This window comes from Falco punctatus (assembly GCF_963210335.1).
Source record: "Falco punctatus genome assembly, chromosome: Z".
Lineage (NCBI taxonomy): Eukaryota > Metazoa > Chordata > Aves > Falconiformes > Falconidae > Falco > Falco punctatus.
Window position 1 is genome coordinate 16,094,138 of NC_137586.1, and position 19,227 is coordinate 16,113,364.

At 39.2% G+C, this 19,227-nt stretch overlaps 1 protein-coding gene across 1 annotated transcript in view; it reads right to left on the minus strand.

Annotated features, from left to right (window-relative positions):
* Window positions 1–19,227, minus strand: part of OXCT1 (3-oxoacid CoA-transferase 1) — an 86,681-nt gene that overhangs the window by 57,740 nt on the left and 9,714 nt on the right. The window contains exons 4-7 of the mRNA XM_080372194.1: window positions 11,364–11,499; window positions 8,704–8,853; window positions 6,644–6,750; window positions 2,234–2,294 (exon numbers count right to left, since the gene is read on the minus strand). Coding sequence (XP_080228320.1) covers window positions 2,234–2,294; window positions 6,644–6,750; window positions 8,704–8,853; window positions 11,364–11,499 — 454 coding nt within the window. The remainder of the gene's footprint in view (window positions 1–2,233; window positions 2,295–6,643; window positions 6,751–8,703; window positions 8,854–11,363; window positions 11,500–19,227) is intronic.

A 19,227-nucleotide genomic window follows, 5' to 3' on the forward strand; every position in this document is an offset into this window, starting at 1 on the left:
AAAAGGAAATAAAAACCTCATCAGAGTAGCTACAAGGAAAACCAGTTCTTTTTCTCTGTATTTATAGCATTCATTTTGAAGGAAAAATTTCAGCAACCCAAAAATCAGAAACAGAGGAATATGCGTCTGATTTTTCCTAGTTACCTGCCTCAGCTTGGTGCTTTGTGCTAGACAAGCAAATGGCAGCAGCCTAAGCCTGGCTGCATAACAGGTACAAAGCTACACATTCAAAATCAGGATGGGAACACCAGATTGAGAAACTACAGTCCTTCAAATCCTAATTAATCAATGCATGACCCTGAAGGCAGGTCTGACCTGTAGCTAGTTTGATGGAAAGGAACAGAGATGGCTTCAAATCTCTGCTTCTAGGACTGTCTGCTTAAGCTGAATGGTCAGTGGGTGAAAAACTGAAACAGAGCTGGGAACAGATACCAGAATTCAGAAATCCCTGCTGCCAGGACAAACGTTTTTCTTCTCCCTGTAAGTGGGTTTGAGAATTTCACCCTTCAACCTTGAACAGTGCTAAGGAGTCACGCAAAACTTTTCAGTTGCCTCAGGTTCCCTAGTGATTAGCTCTAGAGAGCTGCAGTCTGATAATGGTCAGTACTGAGGATGTACTAGATGCCATATTGAGATATCTCCTTCCGATTCCCTGAGTTTGAACTCTTTAAATCCAAACACAACATTCTGAATTCCACTTTGGAAGAAAGACACTTAAAAGTTAAGCCAATCAGGCATTGCATTTGGCTCAAAATATTTATCTGTCCTAGATCTCTGGTTCTGCCTTTTCACCCATTAATTTGTTCATAAAAAATAGATTTTCAAAGTAATATTAATGTGACATCTAGCAAAAAAGCTTGTCAGCTTTTAAATGGTATTGAAAATGCAACAAGACTCATGGTGGACACAGTTCTAAGCAGAGCTACTGAAGACTGTTAAGTGGAATTATAGCAAGAAGGATGTCACATAATTGCTGCTCACTGACAAGAAAATTCTACCCTATCACATGTGGATAGAAGAGCAGAAAGAGAGAAAGAGATGGAATGTAGGTGGAAGGCTTTGATCTACTTAAATTCCCTAAATGCCAGACTGAATAAAGTATGAAGGGCAAGTAACTAGAAGGAAAGAGAATGATGAAAGATTCCTTATTTCATTTTTAAAGAGAAAAATATTTAAAACTTTTCTTGAAAACCAACTCTGAAAATTTATGTACTAGTGCTGAATTGTCACTGTAAGTCATATGACAAATTCTAAGGTATTTTTTGCCATAGTTCTGTAAAACAAAAAGAAATAACTCAAGTTCCCAAATGTATTATCCAGGGATGTTTATAGAACAAATATATTTTCCAGCTAAGATTTTACAAAAAAAACCCCAAACAACCACCAAACAAAATAAAACAAAAACCCTGAAGAAATACAAGCCTCTACCATTTAGAATTTACTAGAAATAGTATAGAAGGGTTTGTCTTGATATTACTGTCAAACTTTATTTAGCTTTTATCAGGCATATTAAAAAAAAAACAACTTACCAGAGAGTGATGAAAAAAAATCTAACAGAGCAGCCTGTCTTTTAGATATTGCTATGCCTTAGCAACTCTCCAGTCACCAATATATTTCCAGAGTAGGCTGCTCCACACTTTTAAACATTACCGTTTTAGACAACAAGGAAAAAGGACAAAAACAGTGGAAGAAACTTCTACATCATCTAGTCCTCCTCTTTCTCAAGGCATAACTAAATGTCTGTATCCATTCTGGACTGGCATTTACATAATTAATTATATTTTAGAGACTGCAACTATGATGGCTCCATGATTTGCCCAATCTGTGTTACTATGTACTTATCCTTATTTTCAGGAAGTTTTGCATAAGGTCTTAGGTGAACCTTCTCAAGCACAGCCTAAGCCTACTATTTCTTCTTTCATATACATATTGTTTTAATTAACAAATTTGAAGGCTGTTGTCATGTTTCCCTTCAAAGCCTGATCACAGCAAATATGAAGTCCTGGCCAGGATCAGATGAACAGTAATCAACTGAGGAACCATGGTGAACTAATCACTAAAACACAGTATAGTGTTAGGAGTAGGTAATCCAAGGAGACAGGCTAGATCACAGCCTCTAGTATGAAATCCCCTAGTGAGTCAAGAAAAGGAGAACCCTGTCCCTGGAATACCATGTAAAACAAAGGGGTATGTTGACCACAGGTACAGGGCTTGTTATGTTTCAATTCCATACCTCTACCACAGTTGTCTTGGCAGCTTTGCACATAGGTTGGTTGAAGTTTCTTGCAGTTTTCCTGCAAAAGAAAATCAGTAAGTACTAAAAGCTGTAATAGTACGAAGAAAGACTTTTCAGAGATAAGCTACTGTATACACTGTATCTCTGTAATACAAACATCACAAATCTTTTCACCGAATAGCTATAGCACTAATAAAAAAGTAGGAGGGAGAAGAAAGTATTATGGAATTGTGTAAGATGCATATGAAATCAAATCGTTTTGCGCTACATTAGAAAATATTTACAACAGCTCTTTTGACTTTTAATCAGCACATTCTTTAACTGAAAGTGGATATGCTACTGATACCTTCATTTATTAGAACAAAGAGCAGCAGCAAGCTGGGCTTTGTCCAATGTACCTTCCCATTATTTCACTGCACGAATGAAATTAATCTCCACAGGGAGCAAGCACAGGGCCTAACAACCTCTCAAGTCCCACACAGACCTTCATAATTCAGACAAAGATTTGGGATAGCACTTTGCACAGTAGTAAATTTAATCCAATTCACTTGATTTAAAAAAGCGATGCCAGTTTTGGCACTCACTGCAAGACTCTGGCATTGATTCTAAGTATTCCCATGCAGTATTTCTGTAACAAGGAAGAAGAACCTTCAGGGAATAAAAGTAACATGTAACATTTTTAACTGTGCTGGGACCTGCAGCAAGGTCCCAATAGGCACACGGGAAAACAAGTGACCTGGGTAAGCCCCTTTCTGTATTTTTCAGAAAGCAAACAAAACTGTGTGGCACAACATTTAAGAAAAAATATGTATATTTTATTGGGGTTCCACTAATAGCTTCTCAGCATTTTTCTCTTTTTAAAAGTAGAATTCTTGATTTTTTTTTTTCATCAAAATGCACGAAACTAGAGTTTAAAACAAGTGAAAACCCCCTTTCGCCTTCTGCAAAAGCATTTTTTTTCTGACCATCCTTATTTCCCAACACCTAACCCTTTCTCTCTCCTGTGATTACCTTACCCAGCGCAATAGCCATGCTGAACTTCGGGATGCTGCTGCCACCTCATGGCTTTGGGGAGGCAGGGACTTGAAATGACCAAATCCTGGCACTACCGTGCAGTTTTAACAGGATTTCTAATGCAGAGACCTACAGAATCAAAGCTATACCCTAAGACACGTATCTTGGGGAAATCGTGTTTTATTGGTAATACACAGCAGCTTTGAAGCCGCTAATGGAGGCTACAGAAGGGACAATATCTTTCGTCTGTGTGTACCCTCTGTGGCTGTGTATACACAAAAGGGTGTAAGAAGAGGAAACCATCTGGGGAAAAAAAAAAAAAGATACTTGAATTTATATTCTTCTCTTAGTGCATGAATACAATAGTAGCTAGCACTGATTTAGGCAGGACTATCTTAAACCAGGTGGAGTAGAAAATGAGAAGAAAAAGAGCACTACAAAAGCTGAATCAAAACAGCAAGGGAATGGACCCAAATGGGAGAAGGCAGATACGGAAACAAAGAATTCAGTATTCCATCCCAAGCCACTATTTTCTGAGCCAAAGACTTGCTCAAGATCATAGTGGCTGGTCTGCCAGTAAATGAAACTGATACAAGCTATTTTTACATAGAAGAAAAAGCTACAAGAAAACATTTCAATGTCAAATTAAGAAGAGTTAACGGGATTGATTCTGACCCTATTTACAAAAGCTTGTGCAATTCAGAATGTTAGTAAAGTTGTTTCAGAAGCAGCAGCCTTTTACAAGATCAAAGGTCTTATTTCTAAAGAATCACCTGGAAGAAGAAAAAACAGAAACACCGTTTTCTAACACAGAAAAATGCTGAAGTTTTTGGGGTATAAAATCCAGAAACTAACTAGCCAAGTTGGCCTTTTCATTTTAAGACAGCTTTCTGGACATCCAGACTCGGCAACATCTAAAAAAATCCATTGTTTCAGTGATGGATTCCTAAGCTGACCCAAAGGCATGAAAATGGCTTTTCTCCTAAAGGCAAAAAATAGCAAACTAGCTCATAGTAGACTAAACCAAAGAATGACATCCACTGCATACCTAATGGTGCAGATATGAGGGGACATCTCAAATATTAACTGAATTTACGTACTGCAGAACCACTTGAAGCATGAAGAAATAACCTGATGACTGTGACAGCAGGGGCCCTGACTCAGGTTATTCCTTCAACATCTCTGTTCCTTTGTCAAGAGCGTACTTTCATCAGCACCAAACTACACCTCTGCTTGTAAAGTGGAACTATATGCTTGTAAAGTGGAAGTATTTAGTGGGCTAGAACAACTCCAAAGCAGAATGGTACCACATGGAAAGGGACGGGACCCAAAGAAGGGAGAACATCCACAAAAGCAATAGCACTGCCTGCTGTTGTCCCTAATGAGCAAAGCTCCAAGGGACGTTAAGACCTGGAGACCCACTGTTCTGCTATGTAGAACTTGTACCTGCACCAGACTAACAAAGCAAAATGCCCATATACACATCCTTTCAGCTAGCACAGGAACAAGGTGGGATTATTTCATTGTTTGAGGGGGTCTTGGATTATTTGTCTTTGTAATGGCACACCGTACCTAACAATTATTATCTGCTGGGCCAGACACAGCAGAATAGTCCACTCAGCATAAAGATGCCTAGAAGGAAAGCAGCCACAGCATACTGTATAGAACAAAAGAGCTAGGGGACATGAGGTATCACGTAGAAAACCCTGTTTAAAAAATTGCTTTCTCAAGGAGCTTATGCCATTCCAAATCCCCAAGAAAACAGCATAATGTCATGTATGAGACTAGACAAGAAAACTCACACTGCCCTATGGTCCAAATAAGTCTACCTGAAGTACATTAGATTTTAAAAAGACTCTTAAGCTTGAGGGTGATTAATAGTTTGCAGACACTTACTCCATTCCTATTGGCTCCAGAGATACCAGCGAAAGCAGTGGCAGATGTGAGCAAACAGCACCTATGTCTATCTAGGTATAACTCGGCAAACACAAACAGAAGTCACATAATAAAGTATGGATGGGTCCCACTGGCAGTGAATACACAGTATGTAGCACAATGTCAAAAATACATTTTCCTTTTCATCCTGTAGATCACAAACATTGCTGTAATATTCTAATCTATTACAATTTCCTCCTCTTTTGACTCCCACAGGCTACGAGATGCACCTATGTCCCTCTGTTCTAGGCCATCAGGTAATCATCCGAGAGCAGAATGGGTCACTGCTTATTATGAGCAAATTCTTTTAAGCTAGCAATAGTCTACATGGAATAAGACACTGGATGATGATGATTCCATCTTTGATCAGTTACACTTGAAAGGAGCCAAGATTTTTAGGTCTCCACTCCACATGGCAGTAGTATCTGCTATCAACTGTATTGTGTGAAAGTGGGAGACTTGAAGACTTCTGAAAGGATGAGGAGGGAGAGGGAAGGTCATAGAGACCAACAGGACATAAACGGGGGGGGGGGCGGGGCGGGAAGGGAGAACGCAACTAGTGTGTTCCTGTGGAGAATGAAAGAATTTTTCAGAGATGAGTATATATATCAGTAGATAGATATGGGGTAAAAGCACAGACAGTAGAGGCTCAAGATCAAACAAAGAGAAGCCCAAAGGGGAAGACTGTTTCCTGTATTCCATGTCCCAGAGCCTAAGGAAAGCAGATCAGCAGCCATAAAATTCATGTACATGCACACAAGGTAGTTCAATTTTTAATTAGAAACCACCTTGTCTTGCCAGTGGCCAAACCAGGCTATCAAGAGTTTGGTAAAATAAAAAAGTCTTTCTTAATTTTCATGCAATTTGATTTAATATTACACCTTAAACATACTCAAACCTCTCCTAATTCAGTTCAGGACAAACCAGAGCACAAATACAGCAACACCCAAACTTTTCACTACTTAAATTGCTATGATGCCTTTCCTCACACCACTGAGATCAAAGTGACTTTAAAACACACTTTTCTGGGGACAGAATCAAGTTTTTCCATTACTGACTGGCCAGGAGACTGACTCAGCTCCCTTCTCTTCACATGAGACTGCACTTTTTGCTTCAGCCTTCAATTGCACAAAGAAAAGGACGCAAACTAACATGAAAATTGAAACAAACAGAATGTCACTACATTTCTTCACAGTCATCACACTGCCTTTGGTCTGCTATGTCTCATTTTTGACTATTAATGTTTTACTTCACAGTTACGTTTGAATTCTCAAAAGTCATTAGAAAAAGTAATTATATTTTGTTTTTTATAGCAGTATAATTTGACAGTAGGGAAAGGCAATATGAAAGAAAGTGAAATCAGTAAAACATTTTTTTGACATCACAAGGAGACAGGATTCTCCTCTTTCATTATCTAAATAATTAAAGAATCTTTTCCCACTGGTAAACAAGTCATACCTGAAAATTATGTTTCCTGCACGATCAGCCTTCCAGGCCTTCACAAGAGCAAAATCTCCTGTAATTGACTTCTCCAGAATAAAGTGACGACCATCAAACTCTCGCACCTAGAGAGAATAGTTTAGTCTTCTTTTTGTACTGCAAAAAAAGTTTTATCTGAAAAACCATAGCCCAGCCATATAATAACAGAGAAACACAGAAAGGCTGTAAACCCCAGTTTTACTGTAGTGTCTCTGTTCAGTGACACAGAACAAGAATCAGATCCATATACCTGCTGCTCCATCTACTGGAATTAGACATGCCTCTTCCTGCGTATCTACCACCTAACCAAAAGCAGAACTGTTGTAAAAACTTATAATCACTGCCCACCACCAGAAACCCCAAATCTAAAATGAAGTGGATTTGAGACAGAGTACTCGAATCACATCTTCTGCCAGGCTGAATTTAATTTGATTTTACCTGCATTTATAATCAATATCTAAAATGGTACTGTGCCTGAAGCCAAACAGCTTCTGACAAACAGCTAGGATTTTAATTCTACATAGAAACATTAAACAGCATTTCTCTTAACAATGTAGAAGATTAGAATATACACAAATACTACTTGAGAACTATTTAAACTTTCTGAGAGGGTTAGAAAGTATGACAAGTGTGTCAGAAGTCACTTTCTTGGTACTATAAAAGATCTGAGCTTTTATAAAATTACACTTGCATTCAAAAAGGGTTTGGGGAATGGATTTGATCAAAATATGCTAGTCGTGTTCTTAGCCCCCCAGAAGACTGAGGAAACTAAGAGCAACTTTTCCACAAATATTAAAAGTAGAATAAAAATTTTAACAGTATTATAAGCTATTTAATAAAGAAAACATTCCTTCAAACAGGAACACATCATGGAGACATATTCAGTAAGAAAATCAAGGAAAAAGGGATTAGGTTAAGGATTACATACTGAAAATAGCCATGTATAAAATACATGAAAATGGCGGGGGGGGGGGGGGGGGGGGGGGCGTGCGGCGGGAAATTACCTTTACCCCAGAGGTGTTCTTGAAGAAGAATTTAAAGCAGTTTGCAGCTTAACTGAAACATACAGCATTAGCCCCATCCATTTCTTCCAAATTATGGCACTGAGGAATCTCTTTCCTTCTCCAAATTCTACAGCCAATTTCAGTATGAAACCCTTCTTTCTCTCTTGGAAGCCACACTCTTTAATTCTTTGCAATTTCAAATACCCAGACTAAATTGCATCTCAACTGTTGGTAAATGCATTTCCTGTGAGTCTGTCAACTGAGCTCTTCCCTATTTAATAGGAAAACGTTCCATCTCTTCTAATGCTAAAACTTCACATACAGCTGCAGGGCTGCTTCCTCCATACCACAGTATTTAAAGAGCACCTGCCACACTAATAGGAGGTTGTTCTTAATCCATACTGTGCACTACATTGGCCTGGTACAAGACTTTTTTGAATACACAGCACACCTCATCAAAGAACTGTCAAGCAGAGTAACTCAGGAAGGCAATTTTTCACTTGGACCAGTTCTTGATGCTAAGTCACCCTAAAGCTGTAAAAACTTTTCTAACACATCAGAGAGGAGAGAAGTAAGCAGTGGGAGCAAAACTAACATGTCTGGTACCACAGACATCCTATTAATTCAATATACTGTCACAGCACTCTCCAAACTAGCCGGCTGCAACAAGGTCTTTTACCATCACATACCAGCATACTCTTCATACCAGTCCCTCTGCTGCCTTCTCCTTGCCTCTCCTCATCCAGGGCGTGTGTTCTCTCTCTTCTCTCTGCTTCTTCCTTGTCTCTTCATTGGCTGCCCAACCCCTTAACAGAACCAGCCACAGCTGCACCTTATCTACATCGGCCAACTCACAGCCCCTGAAGCCAGCCCACAGCTGTATATTATCAATGATAATTAACCCAGCTTTATTCTTCTACAATATACAAAGGGTAAACTTGGCCAGGAGGTGCTGAAACTACTGTTTATGTTGAAATCTGTAAGAAATTCAGTTTTCAAAGCAGAAGGCTTCCTAATAACAAACTGATACCTTACCTCTCTTGGTTGGCTGGCAATGGCAATGGTGCCATCAGTGTTGTATTTGATAGGCGCTCCCCCTTCCTGCACCAGTGTCCCATAGCCAGTACTGGTGTAAAATGCTGGGATTCCTGCTCCTCCAGCTCTAATACGTTCAGCAAGTGTACCCTATGGGAAAACATATTTAAGAACTAGTCATTTGGGAATATCAAATTAAACTTTGATGAACAGCTTGCATGAACTCATTTTTATATCCTGTCATTTGGAGCTTTTCCTTCTGAACTCAGCAGACCATCATATCTATTTCTTCCTCCCATTCTAGCTCTCCTTTGTGGGACTGGTACTCAGTATAGCAAGAATGCTTCACACATGGCCATAAATTGCTCAAGAGCACACCATCACGTAACTCCCAAGCCCCAGCACATTGTTGTGCCGCCTCTCCTTCAGCTTGTTGCCCAATTCATTACTCTGGGAAGAGTAGAGTTCTTTTCCTGTCTTCCACCTGGCTACATATGCTAGAAGCTTTTATATATATATACATAAGCTTTTATAACGGTCCTATGTATTCATGTTTCATTCTCCAACATCTTAAGAAAAACTTCATACCATACTCCAAGTTGAAACAGCCATGCATAGCATATCAAGAAAGGAGGAGGGAGTCCAGTGATCTGGGTTGCCCATGCCAAGAATACCAAGAAGCTGACATTACAGCTTTTCTACTCTACTGACCACGCCATCTGCAGTCTGCTCTGTGTCCAGCTGTACAAAGGGTATTAACAGTCCAAATTCCCCACCAGCCTTAATTATGGACTTACGGCCAAAGACACATCTGCCTGCTTTTCATTAGTGTCCTTCCCAAATCTGTTTTATATTTTTCTGGATTCAAAGCAAGACAAGATTTTCAAAGTCAATTATTTAGCTTGACAGCCTCCAAAACATAGGTTGCATTCTTCCCAGTTACTCTGAAACAGTTACTTCTGGTAGGTTGGCAAAATGGTGGCAAAAGGCAGATGGAAACCATGCAATGATACAAAGTCCTGTGTTCCAAACAGCCCTAGCATTTCAAGATCTCATCACCATGACCTCTCCCTGACACAACATTTTGCCTAAACTTATGCCAAACTTGAAGTGCATTATCCAAAAGGCTATATTATGTTGACACAAATATTTCAAATCCCTGCATCTCCTAGCAAGTCATTAATTCACCTTACTGTTTACCGTTTCACACTGTAGACCCAGTATTTTCATGGTGGATCTATACAGCTAGTCTGTGCAGTCTACATAGCCAACTACTTGTTTAAGGAGTTCCGGGTCTTCTAGACGAAAGCACTGAACATTAAGTACAAAGAAGGAAAAAACAAATTTAAGATTTGCAGCTTTTGAAACATGAGGTGTCATAAGCGCCTGGTTATTTCTATGTTGGCCGGCTGGGTTTAAAAGGAGCTTTTCTGCCCATCTCTGGGCTTCTAAGAGACATTCCCATGACATGGAGCCCAGGACTCTTTTCTCCATAAAATCTTAAGACTCGTGCTTTTGCTAGAAATTTAAATTAATAGGTGTTTAAAGCACAAAGGTCATGTGTCACCTTTGGAAATGCCACACACTAACATGCTGTAGGTTTTAAAGCTGGAGCAGTAATTTCACAAAACTAGATCTCAATAGAATGTCACCGATACTCACGATTTTAGGATCTCATTGCATTCAGGCTGTATTATTGACAGTGATAAAATAATTAAAAGTATGGTGTGAAAAAGTTAAGTTGTATATACTGGCTCATAACACTATGCAGAGACTAGTTTAATTAGGATTTAATGAGCAAGCCCAAAAGAGTTGTCCTGTTGTAAGTGGCAATCTTCTAATGTGATTCCCACCCACTAGATGGCACACTGCACATGCACAGCCCTAACAGCACATGCCAGTAATTCCGCAAGTCCCTGACTTTTTTCCCCTTACATGGGCCACAGTAGTGAGCATACTTCATGTGTCTTTCCACAATCTACCAAAAATTAAACACTGTAGAATAAAATATACATATCTGTGTGCATATACGTATGTCTATACAGATATACAGATGTACACTTGATATTAATACTTCATCTGGAGCAGGGGAAGTGTGACGAGGAAGGAGCAGCAGACGAGGAAGGAGCAGCAGATGTAACAGCAGAGACAATGGCAGAGACAAGGCGTGACGAACTGACCACAATCCCCACTCCCCGTCCCGCTGTGGTGCTGAGGCAAAGAACATGGGGAGTAAAGTTAAACCTGGGAAGAACGGAGGGGTGTGGGGAAGTATTTTTTTTTAAGATTTAGTTTTATTGCTCATTATTCTACTCTGATTTGATTGGTAATAAACTCATTTTCCAAGTCGAGTCTGTTTTGCCCATGACGGTAGTCGGTGAGTGATCTGTCCCTGTCCTTACCTTGACCCAGAAGCCTTTGGTTATATCCCCTCTCCCCTGCCCTGCTGAGGATGGGAGTGAGAGAGCAGCTTGGTGGGCACCTGGTGTCCAGACAGGGTCAACCCACCACAGATTACAAGTGCCATCTCTCTTTACAGCACATCTGCACACAGGCAAAACATTGGGATTGCAAAATCATTTTTGAAGAGCACTTACACATTATTCTGCTCAGTATTTTCGATGAAAAGAAATAACCAGCCTCCCAGAGATGCTCCTTACCTGAGGTGTAAGCTCAACTTCAAGCTCACCAGATAAATACTGGCGTTCAAATTCAGCATTCTCTCCAACATATGATGACACCATGCGTTTTATCTGCTTAGTCTGAAGCAGAAGACCAAGTCCAAAATTGTCAACACTGTGTAGAAAAAGCCAGACAATACTCAGCATTTATAACAGTTTTGTTGTATTCAAAGCATTTGATTAACCTTAATGACTTAACAAGATAGAACAAAGTTATATTTCCCCACTTTAGACATAAGGAATTGGGAGACAAAAATCAAATTCCAGCTTTAAAGCGTGAAAACATCAAAGCTACAAGTAAAATTTACAAGTCCAGTGCTCAGACTCATCTCCTCCAAGGCACTGAATACATCCCAAATTCCCTTTGAAAAACATTTCACATGTAACAGATACAAATACCAGCTTAAAAAGTAATTACTTTTTTTTTTATCATATTTGCTCTTTAAAAAGCCTTACTAAAGTCTCACATGGCACAACCTGGCTTTGCGTGAACACAGACTTATTTTTTATTTAAACTCTTGCTCCCCAGGAAAAAGGTAAGGGATTGTTTAGCAGCTCAAGGAGAAAGGCATACTCATATTTATGGAGTTAGTTTGCATATAAGGTAAGAGAATATTTGGATTTAACTTTTCTTATTACAGTAAAAAATTCAGTTCTTAGTAATTGTCTACTCCAGCAAAAGATTTACTGCAGTCAAGATTTTCTTGTCTGTGTCATAATATCAGCTTAAACTGAATGCCAAAGCTAATATACATTTCTCTTGTGCCAGTGCTTCCACATTCTGATATCCTAAAGACATTACTGTCTATTAGTCTTTAGCATTTTTGCAATGTTTTTCACCCTGTATTGTCTACTGATAAGAACATATTTCAAGAGTTCCTGTGACCAAAGGGCTCTGTTAAAAAAAAAGCTATTTCAATTTGAAAAAAACATAAGGCTAAAAAATAAAAATGGCAATAAATATAGATGTTATTACAAAGGCATGTTTCTTTCTCATTTCCAACACATTATGGAGGATGTTGGCAGACTGGTACATGTACGCGAAGCTTCTCCACATGTATGTTGGTGTCTGCAACATATCAGTGGAGAACTCAGATCTTCCACTCCCAGTACAGGAAAGATGCCATGATACAGAAGCACCTCACAAAAAGTGATGTGTATCTGCCACTAGTCACCTCAATTCAGTATGACTTAATCTACACAATGGCTTGAGACTTCAGGATAAGGAATACTGAAAAATAGTAAAAGAATACTTTAAGAAATTACACCCAGTATTCAGCACGCTGTAATTAACATACCCATGTGCTTACAATATATGCATCCTATTGAAAACACCACCCCTGAAGAAGAGCTCCAAAAAGGTTGTTTGTAGTTTCAAATTCTATTAATTGCTTTAATGAAATACATCTCCTTCTTATACAAATCTCACCCTTCTGGTATTTTTACACCACCATGACTACAACGTTGCTTCCTTCTCCAGGTACTGTCAGAAATTAACTATCTTTCCACTAATGACCAGATGGAGAAAGGAATGCATCAGACTGCTTTCCCTCTATTCTCCCTCCTTATACCTTACCCAAATTACCAGTAAGTATATCCCCTAATCCTGGCTTTATAAGATACAGTGATGCGGGAAAAAAATAATGTAAAGGGGACCTGTATAAGTACTGTAATACAAATCTATACTCCTCATACAAAAAAAAAAATCTCAAAACCTATCTTTCTCAAAAAAGGCAAAAAAACCACCCCAACTTAAAAATCAAGATACAATGCTGAGTGAGCTGAGAGGTATTTGTTTTGCGCAATAAATCAGTGTAGATCAGAAGAAAGAATTCACTGAGCTACAACTAAACCTCAATTAATGTGTGTTAGTACTCCACGACTTCAGGATCCATGTCAGACATCTCAGCTGTGACCTCGTAGCATCCTTTCAAAATGCCAGATTCAAAAATTTTACTATTATATAGTATTAATTTTCAAATATAAAAGTGGTAATGATGAACCCATTTTTACAACAGTACCCCTGTCCTCTTGCCTGCCCGCACCAACACCCCAGAGCATGTGCTGCAGTGCTGCATGTGAAGGGAAAGGGGCTGAGCAGAGCAGTACCAGCACCAGCTCTTTACCTTCTACCACAACACTCACAACAGCTGCAAGGACAGATGTGCAGTCACAAATACTTCTCAACTGCATGCATAATGAGGACTATTTTAAGGTTAGGACTATTCTAAGAAGATACACACTTCTATGCATACTCAGGCATTCTGCAAACTGCATGACAGGAAGTGAAACAAGCTTCTCTGACCTGGTTCTCTGAATTTGTTCTATGTTCTCTAGCTGTAAAGAACTTGGTGTATTATAAAAGCTTGCTCCACTCTCCAACTCTGACCTATTAAAAAAAAATCTAACTGATGCAATGTTAGTGTTGCAGTGCCAAAGCCTTGAAAATGAGTGCTGCATGAAAACAACCCATATTCCTAACTCCCCACAGAAAAAAAATCCAGCAGTGTAAAACTAAAAGAAATGGGAATAGAGTAGAAAGAAGAGTCTTGTGGGCAAAGAAATGGATTTTTAAAAAATGAATAAAAATATATATGCCTGAATTTCCTGTATAGGATTACTCAAAGCAGGATAATCCCTCTCACAAGAAAGCCATCGAACTGTAATCTCTCATTATAAATGGTAGCAAGGAAATGTAACAGACCAGCCAATATCTGAAGGCAGTTTACTGGGTTTGTAACTAGAGTACTGTGTACCAAAAGTACAGAAGTTGAAAAAACTTGTATGGTGCCTTGTAGTGCAAGAACAACCAGGGGCAGTTTGAACTGCATTCAGATTTCCAGCTAAAATAACCCTTTTTCTATCCACACACATCAGTTTTCATCTCCCACCAAAAACTCATTTTGAGCACTTCAGCCTATTTTACATTTCCTATGTTTTTTTCTTATATTTGAATGTCCTAAGCAGCATTTCACACAGCTGTGAAAATGCTGCTTTCACTCCTGTTCTCCCTACCCTTTGCAGGTTTAGGGAAATTACTTTCAATATAACATTCTTCATGGTTATTGTTAGTTATTTGTTCTCCCTTTCCAATTTTGTAGCTTTCTTGGTTGTGTTGTTTTAGTGCAAAAGTTTCCTTGAACTTTTCAGCTTAAATTATGTTTATGCTGAAAATGTTACCCCTAAAATATCTGTCTTGTGGGCAATGCCCTTCCTATCATATAGCAACGACAAAAAGATACTTTACTGGGTTCATGGAAAGAATATATCTTGTATATCTATTTTAAAAGCTGGATTCCATCCTTAAAAGATTTAAACAAGGTAAGTGCAATAAAAATGTGTTGTCCTAGATAGGAAAGAAAAAGGTGTGGTGGAAGTCGATGTAGTTGTTATGTGTGTTGTCAGAAGAGTGAAAGTACACCTTAGTGCTAGACACAGAATTCGTTCTTTTGCCCTCAAAATTGTTAAAAGACTTCTACAAGTTTCATCATTCTGTATTAGCATGAAATCTGAATTAACAGATACAGGAAAAGAGATCTAACTTGGTACTCCTCAAGAACATAGATTACCCAAATTCCCCATTCTACTGATGCAGACAAGAAAAATTAAGGAGGTCTGCTTGTTTAGCAATACATTCCTTCCTGTTGTTTTGTCCCTCTCAGACTTACAAAACCTTTCTGTGAAAAGTTTGTGTCTGCCCTTTTTAATTAAAAAAAAATAATATCAGCCAAAGATGACTCCCAGGCAGATCTAGCCAACATATCTCAAGTATACTGGAAGTAGTCAAAGGCAACAGGTTGATGTTGTGCTCCAGATAAACGGTAATTTGCAGCTCTAGGAGCTTCCTCTTTGGTGGCTCAAGCAAAACATTCTACAGCACACAGGGATGAAGAGATTACCGAAGTCTCCAAGCTGATAAAAGCTTCAAACACCAACAAGCCCTGCACAGCCTGATGAAGTAAGGAACAGAAATTTGCATTCTTATGCAGAAAAAAAGGAGACTTGGAACGTCACACTACTCTGGCAAGACACATAATATGGCTTTTGAGAGTTTTTTGAGTAAAAGGAGATAATTACACTCTGCTCTATCTCTGCCTTTGTCAAGATGTTTATAGGTATTTAAGAAAAGCGAGGGTGGTCAGGATAGACTGGCTGCCCTTACTGGGAACACTGGAAGCTGATGGTGAGCTGTGTTGACTAGCATGAGAGATTCATTCCATATCTCTTAAAAAGAAGTCTTCCTCTATACTTGTTGTTCAAAGATTCTCCAGGACCTGCACTGCATATTTCTGGGACATCCCACCAAGACCAGAAGTCACTGGTTATGAAAGATTAAGATTAATATTTGAGTTTTGGAGAATTAAAACACATTGGCCAAAGAAGAGCTAACATGACGTCCTAGCCAATCTTTCTCCCCTTGTAATTTGGGGATTGGAAGGATGGGAGGCTAACTACATCACCCCTGAAGGCTATGGACTGAGAAAGAAAAGCATGTAGTAAGAACTCTGGAGTAAGGCTCCACCTCAAGCAGAAGGCAGAGTCTTCTGCAACTTGCTGTTGCTGCAAAGAAGCACATTTATAGTTGGTGCTACTGCTAGATAATGTGTCTTGTAAAGACACTTGCCAGTTTCTGCAGATACATGAGCAGTCTCCCTAGGCATTCAGCAGGTCTGAGTGTTGCACAACTACACATGAAACTTGTAACAGATGGACCTGTTCCAGAGCTAGAAGTCTTCCTGGCAAGAGGTTAGGAGTGGAGAGGGAAACAATTTCCTCTATCTTTCTCCACTTAAAAGAGGCTTCATCTCATCAACTTTTCAGTCCCCAAAAGGACCTGCCCCAAGTTACATGTAGTTATGTCTCCTGATAGGCCCACACTTTGTAGGGATGTCCAGATATGCTCCCCAACTAAAAGGAATGCATCAATCACTACCTTTTTGGCATGTCTTAGTAACACAGCCTTAAGCTTCTGGGGTCACAAGGATGCCTGACTATGGCATGAAAATTTACCAACATGAAAGAAGGTATGTGGCTGAAGACACCATCTGAGTCCTTAGTGATGTACATTCATAAGTCCGCAAACATAATCATAGAGTATAATTCTAGCAGCACCAAAAAATGATCCTTTATAGCCTTTGTGCAGAAAATAAGTAGATGCCTAATAGATGGTGTTTGCCAGAAGACACCAAACAAAAGTGCAGGCACAAACAAGGGTAAAATAAATATGGATAATCACCCATATAACAGTTCTTGATGACTCATCTTCCCCAGTCTTCTAGCTGGCTCTTAACAGTGAGACTATGTCCCACAATAATCCCCCATGTGTTACACTGGAAGATTACTAAGGAGCGAGCTCAGATGAAATTCTGTCTTTCCTCCTTTTCTGTCCTCCACTTCCAGCAGGATACATGGAATGAGGGCAAGATGAGGAATGGGAGTCAACCGATGAAGAGAAAAACAGATTCAGCTCATAGGAAGGCAAATAAGACAGAGGTATAATGTTTATTTGACCTATTAATGCTTGAGACACTGTCTTTGGCCACCTTTTCTCTTTCCTTTTTCCTAGGGTATTTTCTTATCTGTCCTAATGGTAACTGCTTAATGGAAAGCAGAAAAGAGACAGAAGCTCTATGAGGGAAGGTGACTGAGAAAAAAGGAGGAAAAGTATAGGGTGCTCACATATGTTAAGGCAGTCCTGGTCAGGAGAAGGAAGAGGTAGGACAGAAAACAGGGCAGTGGGTCACAGCCCCCAGAAATCACAGAAAGGTGCTGTCTCACCACCTTTTCACCCCACGGCAAAGGACGAAAGAAACTGCACTGAGTCTCCCCGAGCTCAGCAGCCTGAGACTTCTTCCACTTTGAGAGGAGAAAGAAAGAATACAAGGAAGCCCACAGCTGCCAGGAATCACAAAGCCCTACGTGCAGGTTGGCATGACTGAGCCTTAAACTGCCTCTGCTCCTTCTCTGCAGTGTTTGCACTGCACTCTTCTCCCTCTGCTGCTAAAGCCTTCTTGGGCAACCCTGTCCTCCCTGCTCCAATAACTTCATCTCAAAAAACTTCAGCCTCACAGCAAAATGGCAGTATTCTATCGCTGTCATTCTCCTCCAGAAACAATGCTCCACTCCTGTAAGAATGAAGGTGCAATCATATAGGCCAAGCCCATCAAAAAGTTGCAAAGGCAGATAGTTTTTGAAAAGGACAAGTGCTGTACATTGCATGGTTACATCAGTAGCAAGGTCTCCTCTTTCCACATTCCTATTTGCTATGAAATGGCATATTGTGGGGGTTTTAGAACAAATAAAACAATCCTATTCAGAACTTTTATAATTTACCATATTTTTCCTTCACAGTGAAGTTATACGGTATAGACTTCATCTGATAAATCATGAATGTGTCATACTCCAAAAGTCTCCTGGCTGAAAGCTAGGTTTAGCTTTTACTGTCACTTTTCTAAAACCAAGTTGACACAGTTCCTCGACCATGCAGAGTTCTATACTTATTTTGTCTTTCTTTGTAATTACAACCACGAAGTTATCACTACACCTGATTTCTCAGTAGTTCCATGTAGTGCATAGTTTAGTACAATTTGCCCTGCCAAAATCCCAAATAACCTCCAACTAAAATTAGCAAGATGATCTGGTCAGATTTTCAGGGATTTGCAGTTCACACAGTGTCACCAATTTAACAGCTGTAATAAGGCATGTGATTTTTTACTAAGATTTTTTTACTAAGAATGGAGATGAGTAAACTGCTTCAATTAATCAACTTAACACTGAAAATGTCTTATATACCTTGCCTCATTATTTTGGCGGCTTGCCACGCATGGGATTTTACCTAATTCCGCTCTTCTCTCTCCCCCAAGAGAAATGAGTCATTGGTGACCTTGTATTTTACTTCTGAAAGTACATTTCATTTGGGATGTTTAAACAATTCCTTATGCATATACAAAAACGACACACAATGTAAGCTATTCTGAGCATTACCCTGATCACAACTCTGTGTAATACATGCTTTCTTCCCAGTCCCTTGTGAACTTCTTCAGTTACATTTTAGCTCTCAATCAAGGGATTGTCAAATTCATGCCATTAAAACCACTTGGCACCTTATAATATGTGAATAAACTTCTCACTTTTCCGCAAATTTGGCATGCAACTTCCACCTGACAGTAGCTTTTATATAAGAAATATAAATATATAAAGCACATAACATATATGTATATATGAAAGTAATAAGGGCGGAATTAAGCCATAGGAGTTACATATGCAAGAAAAACAGGGAGTCTGTGGCAAAAATGGCAGACCCATTCTGGTTTTAACCGAAAGATACAATTCAGAGCAATAACTGAAAAATGAGATAACCTTAAACTTTATCGTATATAACATTTATCAATCCTGCCTTAAATTCAAAGTATTTAGTTGTTAAGAACACAAGAATATCTTTTGTGCTTTAAAACATGGGGTGCAGTAAGTTTACCTTTGCATCTGATGCCATAGAGTAGCACCTTACGTGCAGACTTGGCAACTGCAAATAGCCCATTAGGAAAACCAGGATATTACTTTCAACAGAACTAAGTAACAGTGCACTCATGTATCATGACCAACAGTTCAAATGTTTATCTCGAAGCTATTTTCTCCTTACTAAAGTGTAACATTCTAACATCAAAGAACTTCAAAAAGAGCACAGAGACTAAAAGTTCAAAAAGCTGGTAATGCCTTTTAAGCAGTCGGTCTGAATCTATGATAATCTGACAGTATGCTGTCAATCTCTGTTTAGATGATCACTCAGGTGATTAGTAATTAAGGTATTAACTGTCACTGCTCAGTTTTTACTGTAAGCGAAACC